Source organism: Onychomys torridus, chromosome 15 (assembly GCF_903995425.1).
Source record: "Onychomys torridus chromosome 15, mOncTor1.1, whole genome shotgun sequence".
NCBI classification, from domain to species: domain Eukaryota; kingdom Metazoa; phylum Chordata; class Mammalia; order Rodentia; family Cricetidae; genus Onychomys; species Onychomys torridus.
Genome location: NC_050457.1, coordinates 38,279,005 through 38,301,908, shown reverse-complemented (window position 1 = coordinate 38,301,908; position 22,904 = coordinate 38,279,005). Strand labels below are relative to the sequence as shown.

The 22,904-nt window shown below is 39.5% G+C and overlaps 1 protein-coding gene across 1 annotated transcript in view; it reads left to right on the top strand.

Annotated features, from left to right (window-relative positions):
• Itga2 (integrin subunit alpha 2) overlaps nt 1–22,904 on the top strand; it is a 95,149-nt gene that overhangs the window by 50,697 nt on the left and 21,548 nt on the right. Inside the window, exons 7-17 of the mRNA XM_036206918.1 lie at nt 2,414–2,562; nt 6,136–6,286; nt 6,533–6,698; nt 8,571–8,647; nt 10,796–10,934; nt 12,211–12,356; nt 13,220–13,363; nt 14,904–15,107; nt 15,768–15,904; nt 18,876–19,015; nt 21,691–21,842. Coding sequence (XP_036062811.1) covers nt 2,414–2,562; nt 6,136–6,286; nt 6,533–6,698; nt 8,571–8,647; nt 10,796–10,934; nt 12,211–12,356; nt 13,220–13,363; nt 14,904–15,107; nt 15,768–15,904; nt 18,876–19,015; nt 21,691–21,842 — 1,605 coding nt within the window. The remainder of the gene's footprint in view (nt 1–2,413; nt 2,563–6,135; nt 6,287–6,532; nt 6,699–8,570; nt 8,648–10,795; nt 10,935–12,210; nt 12,357–13,219; nt 13,364–14,903; nt 15,108–15,767; nt 15,905–18,875; nt 19,016–21,690; nt 21,843–22,904) is intronic.

The window sequence follows — 22,904 nt, the reverse complement described above, 5'->3', positions numbered from 1 at the left end:
CCCATGAGCATCAACAAAACACAGCATATCAAGTTGCAGTAAGACTAAGCACCTCCCCATGTATTAAGGTTTGGCAAGGTGACACAGTATGAGGAGTAGGATCCCAAAAGCCTGGAAAAGAGTTGAAGATAGCCCCTGTTCCCACTGTTAGGAATCCCAAAAAAGAAAAAACAAAAACAAACAAACAACAACAACAACAAAAAAAAAACAGGCTACACAATTATAACATATATGCAGAGTGCCTAGGCCAGTCCCATGTAATCTTCTTGATGTAGGCACTCAAAAATGCATACATAAAAGTCTCATGATTCCCCAAGAATAAATAGCAAGTATTTTAGAAAGTGACAGTTGTATTCCAAGCTACTCAGTAGAGAAAGGCAGGAACATCTCTGGAGACCAGGATTCTGAGTCTGGCCTGGACAATAGAGCAAGACTTTGGAGGGAGGGAGAAGGGAAGGGAGAGAAGGGGGCTCAATTCCTGGCTGAGTTTCTTTCTTTTTTTTTTTTTTTTACTATGCTCCTTTTTTTCTTTTTCCAATTTCTGATGGGATCTACCAAAAATAAGTCCTGCTGACTGGAGCAGCAGTAACCCCAGGGTGCAGTTCATGATTTCCCAGTACATGTTTTTAGGAGGCATCTGACAGGACCATACCTCACACCTAGTGGAATAGTTTTCCATATTCTTTCTAGCTATCTTTACTAAAAACTCACCTTTCTAGTTCCCTAAAAAATATAAAATTGTTGAGCAGTAGTGGTCCATGCCTTTAATCCCAGCAATCCGGAAGCAGAGGAAAGTGGATCCCTGATTTTGAGGCCAGCCTGGTCTACAAAGCAAAATAGAGAATAGCTTAGACTGTTACACAGGAAACCCTGTCTTGAAAAACTATATATAATTTTGATGTTTATTTTACATACCAGGGGATTGGGCAAAAAGCCTTCTGAGACAATGGAAGTTCTACTGTGAGTTTTTATTAAAAACTTCTATTAATAAAGGCTATATATCATCCTGGTTTCTAGAGAACAACACTTTTAAATCTTAAGAATAAACTTTCGGGTTGGGGATTTAGCTCAGTGGTAGAGCGCTTGCCTAGCAAGTGCAAGGCCCTGGGTTCAGTCTTCAGCTCTGGGGAAACAAAAAGAATAAACTTTGAAAAAAAAAAGAATAAATTTTCCCCATTTGTCTGTTTCTTTCCTGTCTCTAAATCAGTTACCATACCTGTCCCAGCTGATTTAATAGCCTCCAGAATTCTCGACTTTTTTTTTTTTTTTTGTATCTTCCTACCACAATCTATTGTCTCCTCTCTAGAAAAAGCTGAGTTCAGTCTCTCTTATTATGGCTGATATTTAATATACACCTTACCTTTAAGCCCTCCTCTCGGCACTCAGGTCTACGGCTGTCATAGGATCATATCTGACTGACATCCTCAGTTAGTTTAGAATCAGTTGCACATCTTATCTTATAGTAGGATGTACAGGATGATCACCGTGTTTCTTATGCCTTCTCGGTGGCTGTCATACCTCCTCCCAGGCAAAACTACAAACTGGACTCAGCCATCAAGGGTTGTCCTTCCACTTCCCCTATAGTCTTACCTCAGAGAGCCTTGTGTCTTCCAGAGAGCCTCTCACCACTTACCCCTGTTTCCTGCTCACAGGATCCCATCTCCTGGGGTGGGACAATTCTTCTAATGCTCAGAAATAGGCATAGAGATAGAAAGATGTAAGTTCCTTGGTCTACAGGACTAGAAACTGTCCCCTAGATACCTTGTTCAGAAGTTTATCTTTTTGTTTGCTCTCTCACATAAGGTTCTTTCCACTGCTGTGCCCTCTGAAGGCCAGAGGTTCCCTGCCCCACATGGATATCTAACACCTTTGCTCCAACAATGCTCAAGCCCACAAGAGAGGAAATGTAACAGTCAGTTAAACTGCGTACATAGTTTAGGAATACATGAGCTTTTCTTCAAGTCAACTCTGACTGTGTTACATAACTATTCAAAACTAATGAGATATTACCCTCCATCTATGATTGCTTATAGCTGTTTTCAAGCTAGTATTCACTAATAATTAGAAAGTTTATTTATTTGTATCTACTTTAATCTTTGCATCAGAAAGCAGAACCTAATATTCTTTTGCATAAAATGTACTAAGGAAGAGCTTTAAGAATCTAAAGTTATTTCTGAACCAAACGTGTAAGTTGTAACAGATTGACTTGCGTGGCAATCATGCTCCTGTTACATACTGAAGACCTCTAACAAAGATAATTCCACAGAAAGAAGAGTGATTTTCAAATACAGAATTGAATTTGGTTCCTTTAAGTTATCAGACTACACATCTAAATTCACCTTTCTTATTATATTGGCTAAATGTAAGTTGTTTATAAGCTAATGATCATTAATAAACTTCTTCTCTTTTGAAGGTGGCACTAATTCAATACGCCAATAGCCCGAGAGTTATATTTAACTTGGACACTTTCAAAACCAAAGAGGAAATGGTTGCAGCCACATCCAGAACCTTCCAATATGGTGGGGACCTCACCAATACCTTCAAAGCAATCAAATTTGCAAGGTAAGTTTTAATGCTATTGAGCCAACACTTGGACAATATCAAAATGCTCAAAGTGAGAGAAAGGAATGGAAATGTCAAATCAAAAGTAACAAGCAGAGATGAGCCTGAGCTTTCTGTGACATGTGTCCCTTGACATGGCACAGAGGAACTGAGGTTACACACCATGGTTCTGGAATGGTCAGACAGAGTGATTTTATATGATTTTTCATGAATTGCATAAAATACAAAGGTCTTAGATTAAAATAGAAATGAAATAATCTATCACTGTTAATATTCACTTCAAACAAATAAAGCTAATAGAGTATTTTGCACACGTTAATGAAGCTCATGGTGCTTTATACACAAGAATATGAACATTAAAATTATTATTCCTGCTGCAACACACAGGGAGTGTGAGTTTTACAACTGCATGCTATCCACCTCCTTCTTACCTCAGTTTCTCTTCTTCTGCTCTGTAAGCCTTATTAGATGCTTTATTAAATGTCTGCCTGTCATTTTTTTAAATGAGAATAATGTGCCTGCCCTTAAACCTGCTCACAACCTTTTCCACCTCCTGTTTTTACTCTTTCAAAAGTCATTAAAGCAAGTTGTCTATGAGTCTTCTTGCCTGTTCTGCAAAGCATGTAGCTCTGCCACTAGGTGGACATGGTCTCTGTGCCAGCTAGTCTCACGCACTAGCCTCAAACCCGTCGCCCTTAGCACCTCTGAGCATTTGATAAGGACAGACATACACTGCTGCTCTGAACTCAGTCTTCATGGAACATCATAAACTTCTGGGATTGCCACCAACTCTGGCCTCTTCCAGGAACAATGCCCTTACCCTTGGTGTGAGGACTAACCCTGTGTGGGCTCCCCCATCGCTATGCGTCATCTCTTATCTCGCTCCCCACAGTCATCAGGCATCTCGCTGAAGTTGAGCATCTTTGTTGAGAATCAGAACATTCACTAATCCCTACAGTAGCTTCAATCCTTTTTCTCACTGCTCATGATGCTGGTGTCTGTTCACCCCATCATCAGCCAAAACCCTCCTTGTTGCCTTTCTTCTCCTCACTTCTCCTTAGATACATAGCTGGCCATCATCAAATTTGCCACGACTATCTCCTCATTCCCTATTTTATCTGTCCCCTCATTTTCTCTCTGTGTATACTGAAGTTGCTGCTTTCATCAACTGGTGAGATTTTCTTCATATGTCTTAAAAGACACTGTCCATATAAGAAGATATGATTGGCTTCATCTTTCTGTCTCTAGCTCTTTGGGGGCTTGGCCATCTCATAAACTGTAGGCCATAACAATGAGTCACCTGTCATTATGTGGAGAGCCTGTTCCAGTCTGGTAACTCAGACTAAGGAAAGAATGTTGTCAAGATAATCTCAGAGGACTTCAGTCTTCAGCAGAGAATGTAGCTGGGGCCTATCCACCAGGAAGGAACCTGGAGGCCTGGCAAGCTTTCCTCTCCAAAATAGGGCATGATTACTGTTTGCTGAGGTGTGGCTGTCTGGCTTTTATTACCTTTTTAAAGCCTTGGATTTCCCCCCTACCCCCACAGTTTCCGAAATGAACAAAAATCAGGACCCACTCAAATTCTAATCATCACCTACTAGAACACACAGGTACACAGACACAGACACAGACACAGACACACACACACACACACACACACACACACACACACACACACACACACACACACACACACACAGGAAATTCTGATATCCTTTCTGTAAATATCCCCTTGTTTCCACACACTTTATTTCATTGAACACCTACCATTATAGGACAATTCAGGAAATAAAAACTAAATGAGTCAGCTCTATCCTCAAATCAATCTTGATGTGTACTGTACCCACAAAGGGTAAACTTCACTTTTTAAAAAATGATTATGACATGAGCTCCATGATTAAAATTTGTCTGGCTGAAAATATGGAATATATTTCTTCATTTCCATGTTTCCTAATACTATACACATAAGATATTCTGTATAACAAAAATTATTTATCAGCTTCAAAAAATTGGCTTTAGAGTATTGGTAAATGGGTAGAATGATTAGCCAGCACTGAAGACATAAATATGAAGATAAAAGAGATGAAGAGGAAACAGAAATCATAATACAGCTAGCTGATAGTTTACCCTAGGAATAACATCATGGAGATTCTAATAGACAGAAATAACTTGTTGGTTGGCTGTCTATATAGAAGAAAATACAGCTGAATAATGTACCTTACTTCTTGCATCAAAATAGATTTTAGCTGACTTAAATTTTCAATCTACCTGGGCATATTGGTGTATGCCTACGATCCCAGCCTGTGCTACATAACAAAACCCTATCTCAAGAAAAGAAAATACAAAATACAAAAAAATGAAAGCATTAAAGGATTAAGCATGTACATGAGATTTTAGTGATAATTTTAGACTTTTTTTTAAAGATCATATTTTTTGTAAGTGCCTTATCAAATATAAAGGGAATATAAGAAAATGGATTTGACTCTGTAAATTTCTCCACAAGACTGAGGGCCTTACATGGATTCCCAGAACCCACATAAGATGCTATGGTATATGTCTGTATCCTTAGAACTGGGGAGGAGAGAGACAGTTGCAACTCTAGAGCTTGCTGGCCACGCAGTATAGCTGAGTCATTGAAATCCAGGTTTAGTGAGACCTTGTCTTAAAAACTACAGTGGAGAGGTATAGAAAAAAGACACTTAATATTGATCTCTGACCTCCATATGCACATTCCTGCATGTGTATCTGTATATATATGTACAGGAAAACATTTATTGACCATATACAACACACACACACACACACACACAGAATAGAGACAGAAACAAAGACAGAGAGTCAGAGTCACCTGGGAAGGCTAATCCTCAACTGAGGAATTACCTCCATCAGACTGTTCTGTGGACATGACAACATGGCATATTCTTGATTAATAATTGATACCTGGGGGTGCGGGTCCAGCCCACTGTGGGCAGTGTTACCCCTAGACAGGTGGGCCTGGGCTGTATGGCAAAAGTAGCCACGCAAGCCAGATGAAGCAAGCTGGTAAGCTGTTTTTCTTCCATAGTTTTGCTACAAGCTCCTGCCTTCAGCTTCTGCCTTGATGATAGACATAACCCGTAAATTAAATAAACTCTTTCCTTCCGAGTTTCTTTTTGTTTTGATGTTTTATCACAGCAACAAAAAGCTAACTAGAATAGACACACACACACACACATACACACATACACACATTTACACACACACATACACACACATTTACACACACACATACACACACATATACACACATACACACACATTTACACACACATACATACACACACATACACACACACCATGAAATCTATTGAAATTGCTATTAAATGTGAATTACATTTTTTATTTCTCTGAAGAAGCTACAATAGAAGAATGCTCTTAAATATAACACTGGCATTACCGTAGAAGGAATTGACGTGGAAAGCACAACATAGTTTATGGTTGATGTGCTTAACGATGCTCATTTCCCATTTCTACTTCAAAGCAGGGGTCTACATCTTAGCTTCTGTGAATAATGAGCACTTTTATCTGTCACAGAGACGAGGCTTATTTGCCAGCTTCTGGTGGGCGCCCAGGAGCTACGAAAGTCATGGTAGTTGTGACTGATGGGGAATCCCATGATGGGTCGATGCTGAAAGAGGTGATCCAGACATGCAATGATGATGAGATATTGAGATTCGGCATAGCAGTAAGTGGCTGCAGTTTGGACATGTCTGGAGGTTGATGGGTACACAGTCCTGAACTCCATCACTTTCCCGGTCTGCAATTTGTACAGTGTCTCTGCTACCTGCTCGTTTTCAGCCCTGTCAACTGAATGAGTGCCTGTGGGAGTGTCCGCAAGAAGCTCTGGGATGGTCAGAAACGTACTGAAATGAAGAGATGGGGAAATCGAGGTAGAAGAAGAATGACCTTTGTCCTGCTCTCTTTTTTCAAGGTTCTTGGGTATTTAAACAGAAATGCCCTTGATACCAAAAATTTGATCAAGGAAATCAAAGCCATTGCTAGTACTCCAACAGAGAGATTCTTTTTCAATGTGGCCGACGAAGCTGCTCTTCTGGAAAAGGCTGGAACACTCGGAGAACACATTTTCAGCATCGAAGGTATGAAGGCCTGGCACAAACTTACCCTTACTTACTATATGTTATTTTCATATAATGTATTTGCTATCTGGATATTAACTTATAGACTATGCATAAAAACTAACTCAGATATGTCACATGTAAGCAAGAAAGATAGACAAAACACATTGACTATATGATTTATAAGAGAAACGTAAGTGATTAGCAAGCAGAAGAAAAATATGCATCCAGTCACTTTTGTGCTTTGTCTAAAAGACACATCAATATTGTTGAATTTTCTAGAAGTCTCTGAGGTGCAAAGCTCACACATGGTTGATAAGATGATGAATTTTTTTTCAATTTTTGAGAGAACAATCTAGCCACATCTATTATCATCATAGTTTTTTTCTAAGTTATGTAATTTCAGATATTCTTGAATTTGTTTATAATAAACATATATACCTTTAAAATACTGAAAATACAGTGATGATCTCCAGTAGTTCCGTTGGGGCTTTCCTTATTACAGCTCTACTGATGCACCTCCATAGCCTTGGAACATCCTCAGGGCAGAATCATCATCCACACAGATAGACAAGATCTTGAGGACCAGAACACTCTTCACAGTTGGTTAAAAAAAAAAAAGAAAAAAAGAAAGAAGGAAAGAAAGAAAGAAAGAAAGAAAGAAAGAAAGAAAGAAAGAAAGAAAGAAAAAGAAAAAGAGAACCTAAATCCTAATTCCAGGAGCTTAACTCGAATAACTCAGCAATAAAGCTGGTGTTTAATTGTGCACCTACATTTCAGGTCCTGCCTAGAAGCTGGGTTTGAAGGTACTGCAAAGGTGTCCACTTCTGCAGTCCAGCCTTGATCTTTTGTTGATGCACTAGAAATGTCTGTCCCACTCCAAATTTTATTGCAGAAGTGTGATATTTCTGAGTTATTTAAATCACCAACAAAAACTAAGGCCTCCTGCAATTATTCAAAACTACTAAAGCATCTGTAAGAGCAAATTTGCTGGGAGTCTGTGAATAGGAGTAATTGCAATGTAATTTCAGCCTAACTTGAAATGATCTTGGATATTTTCTGTTGTTGAAGACTTTTGAAGAACATAAAACCTGTTTCTCCCCCAAACTGTCTCTATACAAACAGTGTTAATTATTATTCCTCCTAAGCAAGAGAACCCCTCACAGTAGTAAAGTCTGTTTCCTTGAAGTGTTCATGGAGGAATTTGGCTTGCTTCTCAGGAAAATTATTGAAACGCAACAATTCTGACCACACTAAAGAGAATGTGCCTACCAATAGAGTTCTGTTGTGTTAGACACCAACAGATACTTAAGTGCAATTGAAACAAACTTCCCAGCTAGAAAACTCTTTAGTCTTGAGTCCTGGTTTCCAATGGCTGACACAAGATTCCCTCAGTCCAGTCTATGGTACAAAGTAATCACCCATTCTTCCCATGCATCTGAAGTATCTGTGTATTAGGAACACCAATATTTTAAAGCAAAATCCACATAGTTTCTTAATTAGTAATGATAAATTAACAAGAACACCCTGATCTCAGTTTCCACCTTAACTAGTACTCTTTCTTTGCTCAGGCTAATTTGATATCAGGGACAGCATAAATATCACATTAAATTAATTAATGCTTAATGGGGATCAAAGCCAACTTTGAACACTTCTTTGGACACTTTCTTAATGATTTCCTGATCCTAGAATCCTCCAAGCTATATCTGTACATTGACGTGTGTGTGTGTGTGTGTGTGTGTGTGTGTGTGTGTGTGTGGTGTGTGTGTGTGTGTGTGTGTGTGTGTGTGTGTGTGTTCATGAATGTACATGCTTGTGGGTGTGTGTCCATGTTTTAAATTTTGACTGAAAATTGTTGACAATAGTACAATTTTTGAAAATGATATTTTACAGGTACTGTTCAAGGAGGAGACAACTTCCAGATGGAAATGGCACAAGTTGGATTCAGCGCAGACTACTCTCCTCAAAATGTGTGTATATCAGCTACGCTGAAATCAATGCTGCCACTGGCTAGATCACACAAAGACACAATAGCTTAGACACAGTAGGAAAACAGCCATTCCCTGGGCAATGATTCAGATTCCTGGGCCAAGTCACTAAGCTTTAAAACCAGCAGATAAATTCTTCCTTCCCTATGTCAGAGGAAAATACCTTTTATAATAAAGGCTTTAAGTCCCCTATGGCAAAAAACACTATACTAATTCCAAGCATCATCCTTATAAGAATTTCATGGGAATCAATGAATTACCTAAAACATTTGTCAGAGAAAAAAAAAGCCCTTTTTATCCCCAACACAGTCACAGTCCACGTTGCCAAGGTATCATTTTCTACAAGCAGAGACAGAGAATTGTTGATGATGGGCAATTTATGAGTCCTGGGGTGGACCAGGAGTACATGTCTTGGTAACTCAAGGAGTCTATCCAGTGTTCTCAGAAACACCTTCTAGGTCTGGACACAAATCCTGCCCAGGACATTGGAAGGGAATGAGAGACAAAATGGTACAAGATTCTGGAAAATATTTACGAATTAATTTGAAGTCAGAGGGTGATAAACAGATCCAAGAATAAAAGATGCTCATGCTACTGATTCAATAACCCTTAGAGATGTTGAAAAAAAAAGTTAGAAATCTTTCCTGCAGTAACAGGTAAATAAATACAATAGTACAGAAATATTTTCACACAATTTCATGAGGTTACTATCCAGTCATATACTCCCAGCTTAGAGTCTGTGCTTACATTACACTTATTCTCAAAATTTTGTATTTTTCCCCAGAATGAGATATGTTTTTTCCCTATTTGGTATTTTTAATCCCACATCACCACATCTCTGTTTCCTTATATCAAAACAAGCAAACAAAAACCGTAACACTAAAACCTTTCATTGAGTTTGAACCAATGCAGTGGACCCTGAGCTATCTGGTCTTCCCCGTCTCTGATTTGGGCTTGTTTTCAGTCCATTACATTGACTGTCACAGCTACAGGTAAGTTTTGTGGTTGTGCTATGATTAAATACACGAGATATAGGGATGGAGATGCCAGAACATTTGAAAAGGACTGAGGAAAAGAATGAAGGACCGTAAGGGCTAGAGCAATAACTCAATGAGTAAGAGAGCTTGTTGACCAAGCATGAGAACCCAAGTTCAGATCCCAGCACCCACAATCAGGCAAGGGTACATGGCTGCCCTTGCACCTGTAACCCTAGCACTTACGGAGAATGCAGATATAGGAGGATCCGCTGGGGTTTGCTGGCCACCATCTTTAATTTACCTTTAGTGAGAGATTCCATGTGAAGGAAATGAAGCAGACAGTGATAGAGCAATGTACCTAATGTCCTTCTCTGGCCTCTTTGTGTACAAGCATGTGCATCCAAGCATACAACACACACCGCAAACATACAGAGAGTTGCAAATACAACCGGTCAGAAGATCTCCCAAGACATGCTAGGGAAGAGCAGCTTTTCCTCCCTCCTCTGAGGTCAGCACTTGCTATTGCTTTAGTGTGTCTCCTGTTCATAATGAGCCTTTCCTAGGAATATGTGGGATGAGAAGTTCTCATCTGTTTCTTCTGTAAGTTCTGAAAGGTTCAGCATCTTCAAATGTGTGCCTTTGAATGCAAGATGACTGTGCATCCATCCTGTGCCATGGCCTCTTGCAAAGAGTTCTACATAATGCATTGTAATAAGCTCTTCCGAGAGGGTATAGCTCAGTGGTTCTCAGACTTCCTAACGCTGCAACCCTTTAATTCAGTTCCTCGTGGTGTGGTGACCCCACAACCATAAAATTGTTTTTGTTGCTACTTCATGAATGTAATTTTGCTACTGTTATGAATCATAATATATCATAATATAAATATCTGATATATAGGATAGTCTTAGGTGACACTCATGAAAGGATGAAAGCTGTTGACATAGCTCATGGTAAGCTAGTTCTCCAGTAAAATCCAAACAGTTACCTATATACACATATATATATACACATATGTGTGTGTGTGTGTGTGTGTGTGTGGTTTACTGTGCAAATTTCCTTAAATTTTGATAGTTTATTTCAATGTTTTGACCAGCCTGAATCCTTTTGCATTAAAGGTGATTTGTCTTAATCTCCCTTTCCTCAATTGTTTCAGGATATTCTGATGCTAGGTGCAGTGGGAGCTTTTGACTGGAGTGGAACAGTGGTCCAGGAGACGTCTCGTGAGCACTTGATCTTTCCCAAACAAGCCTTTGAGCACGTTCTGCAGGATAGAAATCACAGTTCGTTTTTAGGTGAGGCGCAACAGCGGTCAGCTCAGGCAACTCAGGTTCTTTTTCTTTAAACTCTCAGGTCGGCTCAGCAGAGCCTCTGAACTGCCCTCTTGCTTACGTGTTCTTAATCCACAGATGTTTCTTCTTTGGCAGTCAGGCCTCAGCCCATAAGTTTGGGAAGCTGAGTTTTACATACAAATCTCTGTAGAGGTTTGTTAAGCTCATGTGACCAATGATGTTACTTTCTAAAACACACAAATCTGTTCAGGCAGATATCCCAGGAGCATGGTTGTTTCTCTAAAACAGAAGTTGTTCCTAAAAGGCAATATACTAACTAGTGACCTTCTATTCTTTTAAAGTTCTTAGGGGTTTTTGTTTGTTTGTTTGTTATTATCGTTCATATGATAAGCATCCAGGGACGTTCAGTATCTGTATTCTATCTACATAAATCCTTCCAAAATCCTCTGAGAGCCTGTGACCTTAATAATTTTTATCAACTTTAACAGCCTAGCAAGTGACAAATCCAGAATTTAAACCTAGAACTATGTTAATTCCAAGACCTATGTTCTTTCCATGAAGCAACTTTACCTTTTTGATTCATTGTTTATTCATCAAATACTTGTTAAAGGCCGGTGTCTTTGTTTTGCTTCTTGTTGCTGTGATAAGATACACTGACAAAAGCAACTTAAAGAAGAAAGGATTTCTTTGGCTCACAGTTCCAAGTTATAGCCCATCACTGTGGGGAAATCAAGGCAGCAGGAAATTGAAGCAGCCAGTCCCATTATCTACACCATCAGGAATAGAGAGAAATGAGTTAATGGATACATGCTTACTCTCAGCTCACTTCATTTACTCTTACCCAGTTCAGGATCCCCTGCCTAAGGAATGGTGTCACCCACAGTGAGCAGGTCTTTCCACCTCAATTACTCACATAATATAATCAGCCTAATTCCTCCCAGATGTGCCCAGGGGAATACTGAATCTAGACAAGACCTCACTGAAATGCTCTTCTCAGGTAATAGTAGCTTGTGTGAAGTTGACAATTAAAATCAGCAATAAGCCAGGCTTGAGGGGTAGGTAGCTGATGAGAACAACCCAGGATCAAGGGACAGCTTTTTAACTTGAGAGCCTGTCTATGGTAGTCAGAGCTACAAAGAAAAGTGAGGACAATTCATCACAGGAGCATGAGTAATCATCACATCTAACATCAAGACTTCTGACCCTCTCTGCTAGCTTCGGAAGCCCTCTCTGGCTGAGACAGTGAGGGATGCTTACTCTAAAACTCCTTCTCTCCTAGGTTACTCTGTGGCTGCAATTTCTACTGAAAATGGTGTCCACTTTGCTGCTGGTGCGCCTCGGGCAAATTATACTGGCCAGATAGTGCTGTACAGTGTCAACAAGGATGGCACTGTCACAGTGATTCAGTCTCACAGAGGGGACCAGGTAAACATCATTACTAACAAGTGAAACTAATTGTACAGATAGCTGGGGCAGGTGGACAGCTGAGTGGACAAAGTGGAAACTGGTGTTTACTGAGTGGCTCCTCTCTGTTTGGAAATGTCAACTGAATTTTCTCATGTCTATGTTAAATTCTAACAACAGAAGGTTCACTGTGATTAAATCGGACACTTCTCTTGCCATTGATTTTATAGGAGTAAGGGAACCACAAACTAGTCAAAAAGCAGCTATTAGATCAGGTTTTTGTCTCCTCTTTAGTAGTTTAAAGAATGGTGTTTCTATTTTGAGAAAAAAATAAACAATGACAGTGTCACAGAATAAATCACTTATTGGTGTCTAAATCCTTAAGAAATGTTCACACAGGCACTCACTGAACATTGATGGATGGGATGGCATTCAGATCCCCAACCCTTCTAATTTTACTTCATCTCTACCTAGCTCTCCCATCTTTTCTCGCAGGCGACATCACCTGTGTTGGACCACACCACTGACATTAAATCATTCATATTTCCCTCCACCTAGAAAACTCCTCTTGTCCTTAAAACCCTATTCAAATGATCCTTCCCTCCCTGATTCCTCCACCCCCTCCCTACACTCCGATAAAGCATCTTTATTACAACAGCTTTTGTTTTGCTTTTCATGGGAACATGGTTATTTGCCGGACCTGGCTGTCCCTGGCTGTCCCTGGCGCTCTTGTCTTCCTCTGAATCACAGCTCACGTAGCTACTACGGTTCCTCTTTTGAATGTGGTCTCTTGCTCATTGGCATCAGAAACCCCTAGATTTGCACGTGCTAGGATACATATGTGATAATGTGACTCCTAAGATGAATATGCTTTGCTACTCCAGATTGGCTCCTATTTTGGTAGTGTGCTGTGTTCAGTTGATGTGGACAAAGACACCATTACAGACGTGCTCTTGGTAGGTGCTCCCACGTACATGAATGACCTCAAGAAGGAAGAGGGAAAGGTCTACCTCTTCACCATCACAAAGGTAAAAATCAACATCAAACAGCTTAACTGACTGTACTGATAAATAAGTTCATCTAAAATTTGAAGGATGCTTATTATTCTGGAATAATAACTAATTTTCATGCATAATATGGCATGTATTTAATCAAATTCAAGGTGTCACCATTGTTACAATTTTTAAAAAGACATTAAAAGGCATGGAGTTTAATATAAAGTGTCCTTCATGAGAGGTCTTTGGGTATGTGTTCCTGTTCAAATGAAGCCATTATAAGCACAAATAATTTTTAGGATACACATAAATATAAATATTGGTTCATTTTTAAAGCATCTTATGACATTTCTTTGAAAAGATAGTAATCACTGGGCACACTGACCTCTTCATCTCACAGTGAAAACAATTGTCCCAGCGACTCCAGCAACCTCCAGATGACCTAGAATGCTTTCTACATTAGTTTGTCAGAAAATTCCAGTGCTTGGTGTCACAGTTAGGTACACGTCCAATCCTTGGAATTTCAGATTCTTGCCATAAAACTGAGCTGACTCAAAGGGAGAAGGCATCATTTTTCCAACTTGTAGACAGAACTCTAAATCCATTTCAGTAGGAATCTGGAGTTCTGCAAGGCAGCAAGAAAAGCAAACAAAAGGCAGTGGTTGACATAGGAAGCCAGAGAGGTGTAGGGGGGAGGGAGAATTGTGCTTAGTTGTTGGGATATTTTATATGTTTGATACTTACTATAGATTAATGTAAAAACTGACCCTTTAACACAAGCAGTTAAAATAATGGAGTGCTGGGAAATACTGTGGGTTCTGGGAAATGAACACAGGTCCGCTGCAAGAGCAAAGAGGCTCTTAAACACTGAGCCACCTCTCCAGCACCTAACACTATCCCTTAATGCTTTATCTATCTCAGAAAAAATTAGTCTTTATAAAATTACTATAAATGAGAAATACTCAACACTGACCCAGTTTCCTAGGTGAGGCATTTTGCTTTCTTGCAAAGCCATTAAAAATTTCATACTTGAGCACAAAATCTGAAGGAAAAACTGTTTTATAAAAGAAAATGTCTTTTCCTTTGCACAAAACCATTTAGTGTTGCTTGTCATGTAGTGATAACGACTTCATTTTCCATTTCCCACCCATTATAATTATGTCACCATTCAGCAATATGTAAGATCTAAATTATCATGTTTCCTTGTGCTTTGTACCTACCTTAATTTCACTCATGATATTAGCCTTTCACCAGAAAGTTTTTAAGTCAAAGATTTGGAAAGAGGTAACAGTCCCAATACTGAGAGAAAGTGGAGATAGAGGGCCGGACATTTTATGTAGGTTTTTCAGGTTAAAAAAAAAAAAAAAAAGAATTATTACCTCCTTTAATCTTGGCTTAGGAGTAGGTATCTTGTGATACATTAATTAATGAAAATTTTATTTGTAACTCTCATCACAAAATAGAGAATTATCAATTCGAAGACTAAATCCCTGTCTGCTTTCACATAGTTGCGTTGAATGTTAACGATACACATTGAAAACTCTGCTGCACCACTTCCTTCTCCCTTTGCAAGGGCGTCTTGAATCAGCACCAGTTCCTTGAAGGACCTGAAGGTACTGGAAATGCTCGGTTTGGTTCAGCAATTGCAGCCCTTTCAGACATCAACATGGATGGCTTTAATGATGTGATCGTTGGTTCACCTATGGAGAATGAGAACTCGGGAGCGGTATACATTTACAATGGTCATCAGGGTACCATTCACACCAAGTATTCCCAGGTAATCCGTGAACATAACTGCTAGAGCTGGACATCTTCATCCAATCCACGCCTCTTCCCTTAGATTTGTGTTCTTTCCATCAAAAATAGTTAGTAAAGCTTTGCTATTTGTTGAACACCATCTCTGGGAATGCTGGACAGAACAAGACAGACATAATTCTGCTTCTTGCTGAACTTATATTCCAAAAGAGAAAACGTGAATAAAAGAAATAAGTTGCAGTGCTATAGATAATAGCAAATGTCAAGTATCAAACATAAGAAGTCAATTAAGAGGACAATTTTCAAGTATTGTGAGGGCTATCAGATGATCAAAGGATGGTGAAGAATGCCTCACTAACAGGCAATTTTGTGTAAATCCTGAGGAAAGCTAGCTAGGATAGGAAACAAGACCTGAACTTGTCTCAGCTCATTCCTAGCCCACTGACTTCTCACCATTTTGTACTGGCTTGTGTTTACACAATAAAGATCCATGCTGTTTCTTTGATGAAAGAATCATTGTAAAAATAATGCAGAAATCAGATGTGGAGGAGGAAAACAATACAATTTCCTGGACCAGATAACCTGAAAAATGACCATATAGAGAATGTAAGGGGCAAGACAAAGGCTGTCGTTCTGAGTTAGCTGTGTGTATTACAACTTCACGTTAAATCTGCCCTTTCAGAAAATCCTTGGATCTGATGGAGCCTTCAGGAACCACCTCCAGTTCTTTGGAAGGTCCCTGGATGGCTATGCAGATTTAAATGGGGATTCCATCACTGATGTATCCATTGGTGCTTTGGGACAAGTGGTTCAACTCTGGTGAGTCAGTAAGTGCAAGATTAAGACTAGCTAATTAAAATGACCTGCTGGGTTGTATAGTATATGTAATGCCTAATGTATTATATAAGACTAGGAAATGTATTTATCATGAGTTTGAGTTGCATAAAAGAAGGAATATACATGGTTTCCTGAGAGTTGGGGGAATATATGTGTGTGTGTGTGTGTGTGTGTGTGTGTGTGTGTGTGTGTGTGTGTTTACATATATATAATTTACTGACAGGCATGTACCTTTGCCACACACACACATATATATGCACATAGATAGATAGATAGATAGATAGATAGATAGATAGATAGATAGGCAGATAGTTAGATAGATATACATAGATACAGATATAGATATATATAGAGAGATTTTTGTCATTAGAGTCATGCTTTTCTTCTCCTTATGTGAAGAGTCATTGTATAGAAAAGAGAAAGCCCTTGAAATGCTATCCCACATGTTTCTAAATGTTATCTTCTTGTACACAGCCTCATTTCAGCTTCCAGTCAAAAAAACTCATGAGAACAAATTCATAGGACCCAAATAAAGTGGAACTTCTTATGTGCTTAAAAGGCATAGTTTAAAATCATAGTCATGAATAAGAATCATTGTTTTGGCTTAGCTGACCTCTTCATTGCCTGTGTAGGTGAAAAAGTTGGGGGAGCAAGAAAGGACTCAAAGGAAATATGGTTCAACATTTTAAAAATTAGATATGTGAAGGGCTTGTAAAGATAGCTCAGTTGGTTAAAGAACCTTCTATACAAGCATGAGGACCTGAGTTCAATCCCCAGAACCCATCAAAAAGCCAGACAGAGCTAGGTGAGATAGCTCATGCCTTTTATCCCAGCACTCAGAAGGCTGCCGCAGGTGGGTCTCTGTGAGTCTGAGGCCAGCCTGGTTTTCACAGAGTGTTCCAGGCTGGCCACAGCTCTATAGTGAGACCACTTAAGTAAGTAAACATATAAAAAGCTGGGCTTAGTGGTATGTAACCCCAGTGATGGTGAGGCAGAGACAATACCTGGAGCTCACTAGCCAGCTAGCCTAGACTAATTGTCAAGTCCCAGGGCAGTAGAGACCATGACTCAGTCAACAGAGTACCTGGGGGATGACACCCAAAGTTGGCCACTGGCATCCTGATGCACATGCACACACATACATGCACCTACACACACACGCACGCACGCGCACACACACACACACACACACACACACACACACACACACACACACACACACACACACACACAAACCAGACAAATACACACAAAACTTGGGTCTGTGATCTAATGAGATACTGGAATTGAAAAGAAATTGATTACACAGTCAAGAATACTCATACATCCATTTTCTCTGTTGAAAATATATGCTTTAACCGTCCAGACATATTGGGAATAGAAACACAGTCCATTGACATTATATGACTTCTGAGTTTGACGCTACTCTGCACACATGTGAATTGAGCTTTTCAAGAGTGAAATGCATTTCTTTTTGACAAGGGAAACTGTTATATGGAAAACCAAGGAAAGCATTAAGACTGAGAAACTAGAAAATACATCTACTGAATAAAGCTAGTTAAAATAATGAAAGAATGGCATGCTAGGAGTGTCATAGAGTTACATGGCTTCATTTAAAATAATGTACCAAACACATACTTGGCAACAATGGCACCATGTAAGCCTCTAGGCAGTCTTTCCCATGTGATGCCTTTGCATTTACTATACTGTGACATAGTTTAGACAGTGATGTGGCTAAGCTTCTGTTCTGAAAGGTGTAGTTGATTCTTCAGAAAAGTCAACACATGTGGAATCAAATGAATGTGCTGAGCTGACTATTCATGCTAAGCTAATATTCTGTGGTCAAATTCCTACAAAGTGCTGAACTGCTTTTTCTGGATAACTCTAGGAATAATGTGTAATACACTTACAAAACATGTAAATCAACATCATCTGTATTAGAATAAATGTTCAGTCTCTCAAATAGTTGTGCTAAAATTCAATTAAGCATTAGAATGTAACCCTGAAGCCCTGTTACATTTCTTATTAGATGTGTCATGGCTGCATATTAAGAGAAATCACAGATACATAGTAACTTTTGAAATAGTCTTTCTAGTGATGCCTGAAAATAAAAAGAAATGTTTTCTGGAACTATTGGTGGTACTTTTCAAAAAGGTGAAATTACTAATCGTTGCCTGCTACCTTAGAAATAGTGGAAGCTGTACGCAGGAGTCATTGTGGTAAAGTTCAAATTCCAGTAATGGGGGAACTCAGACTGTAGGTTCCATTTTCTCACTGACAATTGTCCAGTGAAGTGGTAAGCCTATGTCTCAGACATTTTCATTAATAGAATGGAACCAGTATTTGTTCTATTTCACACTAGTTTTGAAAGAGAAAATAAGACTGTCTCAGGTATACAAAAGGCCACACCAGCATAGGAAACTCTGGCCCCCTGTGATGGACACCTCAGTCATATTCTGCCATAATGCTCATTGTCACTATCATGGACAGGTGATGCTAACCATGGAGGCAGCAAGGCACAAGACATGGCCACATTCGTCAGCTCTGATGCCTCCATTTCCCTGTCTTCTCTCTCTCTCTCTCTCCTGCCATCTCAAGAAGCAAGAGTTACACCAACCCCAGTTGGGAAGACACAAAAGTGTCATGACTTAACATTTCATTTGCAAAGAGATTTCATATTTCTATTCTGTGTAGGCACAACTGTTATTTATATATATATTACACACACACACACACACACACACACACACACACACACACAATACACAGTTACCAACAAAAAAATCCATTTACTCCTGCTGTGATCTTTTCTTTCAAATAGGAAAAACTGCTCAAATTCTAAAACAATGGAGAGAAAAATTCAATGATACCAGCCCTGGGTCCTCTATGTGAAGGTCATGTTTGCTGGTATGCTGGGCAATAATGTGCATATGTTTCCATTTGTGTCTTTCAGGTCACAAAGCATTGCTGATGTGGCTATAGATGCTTCATTCACTCCAGACAAAATCACTTTGCTCAACAAGGATGCTAAGATAATCCTCAAACTTTGCTTCAGAGCAAAATTTAGACCTACTGGACAAAACCGTCAAGTGGGTGAGTAGACCTGAAATAACCCATACAGAGATGGGTTTGCCTCGATAGATTTAGCTAGAAGATCTGGTTTGCAGACCAGAAGAAATAAGGATCTTTTACTGGACATGCTTAAATTGCCACACATTCAGTACCTAAGAGTAGTTCATTAGGCGTGGGATGTTTGTTTAGAGCATCCTTGCCCAGCTCTAGCTGGTGGCATTCTGCTGCAAAACATTGTAATCACTATGGCATAATCATAGGCTCTGCCTTTGAGTCTCTCTTATTCACAGATCCCTTCCGTAGATCCTCAGCACACACAGGTTTCATTGAACGTGTGGCAAGTTCTAAATGAGTGGGCCATCTACTGTCTATGTCATTGTCTACATAGGTGTGCTTAGTAAAAGCACTGTGTATTATTCCTGGTATCAAGCAGAAGAAAAGGAGAAGGAAACATACACTTTGTAACCATCATTTTCCCATTCCTACAGTAGGAGTCTGAAGTGTGTCCCATTAGACGGGGAAAAGCTCAAGCAGGACTGTGGGCAAATGTCAGCAGGAACTGTCATCCTGTCTCTCCTAAAGAGGCGAGGCCATCTTGCAGGACCTGACTGTGGTACAGCACCCTCTTTGAAGCCATTTCCAACCAAACAACTACTCTGTTATCTCAGCATCCTCTGTAGACAGCAAGCAAAACACCATTTCATTAAAAGCTGAGTGTTTTCCCTTGCTAATCCATGGATTCTGATCTCCCTTCCATCAGACTCCAGCTCTGTATTTCAGATCTCTTAGTTCCTAGTGGCACTTAATGAAATTGCAAGCAAATTAACATACAGGTTGAAAACCATCAGGTAGGTAGGTTGTCATGATTCATGCCAAGAAAGAAATGAACAAGGAGAGAAGCCAAAGTGAGATTCACAACTGGCACAGCTTCTAGGTCTCCTTACTCTCGGGTGTTCAAACCCTGACCCACCTTTGAATGACATACCTCACATCCATACTGCCACACATCCATCTGAGTAGCCATCATAGTTAAGCCGAAAGCCACCACCATATAAACATTTTTAGTCTGCTTAAACGATTAAAATGGAAAATGTATTCTCTGGCAGACATGGCTGGCTGCCCAGATGTCTTGGCCCTAAAGCATGAATAAGCCTTGTGCATCTTCCACATTTTGAGTGTTCTTCATATATTCTGTTGGCCCATACTGAAAACCCTGTACTTTCAAAGAATTCCTTTCCCTCTGATTGACTTTTGGGTTTGGGGAACCTTGCCCTTTTGACTCTTTATCCTGCTGTGCTCAGGTCTACACTGATGAGCAGGTCATAATTTTTCACTTTGTTGCTTGGCAATAATAACAATATGTAAGAACAAAATCCCATCTTTCAAACCATATGATCTATGGAACTATATATCTATTTTATCAAGCTACTTTTTTGTTTTTAAAAAAGGTACATGAAGTGTGCTAACTTTGTCCTTTTGACAGTTATCCAGCCCCTGTTATTAGTCTTCCATTTCCATATTTTTTTTTGTCATTTTATTTTCGTCTGTCCATTCAATTCTTTCATGTTTCTGACATTCATTTTGGATCTCATTGAGTCACAGAAGCACAGAAATTTCTCGTTTCTTTAGTAGAGATATTAAAGGTAATGTAGATACATTGTCCTGGGAATCATATTCAACTTTAAAATACTGAATAAGTCGGATAAAGTAATTCCAAATTCGACAGCTGCTGTAAGCAGCTGAATTTCTGGGATGTGGCCCGTGGACTTTCTTAAGGCAGAGCCGGTCTGACTACTTAGACTTTGGCTACTGTCCTCACTTTCTTATCACACAGTAGTTTTTTTCATTTCCACCCCCCCCCAGTTGATATTCATCAATTCTGATTGCTAGAGAAACAGAGACTCAAAGAGGGTAGCTCAAGGTCAAGGAGGTCATACACAGTAGGATTACTGTCAATCTAAGAATATCCGGATCAAACCTTGGAGCTGCGATGCTGCACATCTTTCTTGTTCATGAACACCTGGGGCTTTTGTCCCTCTGCATCATACACACTCTCACACACACACACACACACACACACACACACACATCTAGAATATGTCAGGCACTGGACATAGATGATCACAGCTACTTCTCATAATAACGTTTAGTCCTTGTAATGGCATGGAAATAGAAAGAACATGAACCTTCATTTCAAAATGAATCATATTTTACCTCTGACCTTGTCCCAGCGGTGTGAACTCATGCCCATTATTCTGCCTCATCTGATCTAGTTTGTTATCTCGACAATAGCATCAGGGTATCCAGTGTCCAGGTTTATTGTAGAGTTGGTAGCATAAGAGGATGTGTTCAACCGGAGGCGTTCCATAATGACGACTTCTTCTCTGTGTGCCCTATGCTATGGCAGATGAGGCTAATACAAAGAAAAGGGATTAATTTGCCAAATTTATCCAGTAGATTTCCCAGGGCGAGTGCAATTGTTGTTCTTTTCTATTGCTGATTGCTGCATTTCTCTGGTTCATTTTTTTGTTTTTTGGTTTTTTTTCTTCTCTTGAACTGAATCACATGAAATTACAAATGCCATATGGTTTCTGTATTTTCTTGATATCAGGCTTTTGTCTAATAAGATACAAGAAAACAAGATTGTTTTCCTCTTTGGAGCTCACTGGACATATTTCTTTGTGGTTTTTTCCTAGCCATCCTGTTTAACATGACACTTGATGCAGACAGATACTCATCTAGAGTAACCTCCAGGGGGGTATTTAAAGAAAACAGTGAACGGTTCCTGCAGAAGAACACAGTTGTAAATGAAATACAGAGCTGTTCTGAGCACCACATTAACATACAGGTGAGACCTCAGAGTTACATCTCTCCACCCCTTTCTTCTAAAAGACTGGCAAGCACAGGAAGTCTAAAGTGGGATTTACATGTTAGGACATGCTTGCCTTTCTAATGACAGCATCTCTTGTCTAACTCTGTGAACGAGAAACACATTTCTTTTATAATACTTATGGTCACATTCTGATTTTATATGTGTTAGTGGCATTGCATTTTATATAGGGATTGCAACTAAAGGGAATAAAAGATTGTTAAAGAAATTGAACACTTGGGGCTAGAGAGATGGGTGAGCTGCTAAGACTACCTGCTTCATAAGCATTAGGGCCTGAATTCAAATCTCTAGCACTTATGTAAAAATGTCAAATATGGCTATACGTGTGCCTGTAACCCCAGAACTGTGAACATCAGAGACAAGACAATTTCTGGGGCTTCCTGGCTGCCAGGCTAACTACAAAATCATCTAGAGACTTGGTCTCAAGGGGAAAATGTCAAGCATGGTGAAGGAAAATATTTGATGTCCCTCTTGGCCTACACACACACATACACACACACACCACATGTACAGCGCATATATGCACACATTGCGCGCACACACACACACACATGCGCACATACACATGTGCACATACACACATATACACGGGCACACATGCCCCTACACCATACACACATTGAATAAAGAAAATAAATAGATTAATTAAATAAATGCTTTTTTAAAATTTAAAGACAGCATTTTCTTAAGTGACTAATTGGGTGAGCTTTCCATTGACAATTTTATTTTGACATCTTTCCCATCAGGTAAAAGTTTCAGTCATTTTAAGCTACTGAACATGAAAATCTCAAATGTGGTGTCTAACACCTCTTTACACTAGGTCAGTAGTTCTCAACCTTCCTAATGCTGTGACCTTTAGTACAGTTCCTCATGTTGTGGTGACCCCCCCCCAAAACCATAAAATTATTCCACGGCTACTCCACAACTATAATTCTCCTACTACTAGGAATCAGAATGTAAATATCTGACATTCAGGATATCTGATATGCAACCCCCAAAGGGCTCATAACCCACAGGTTG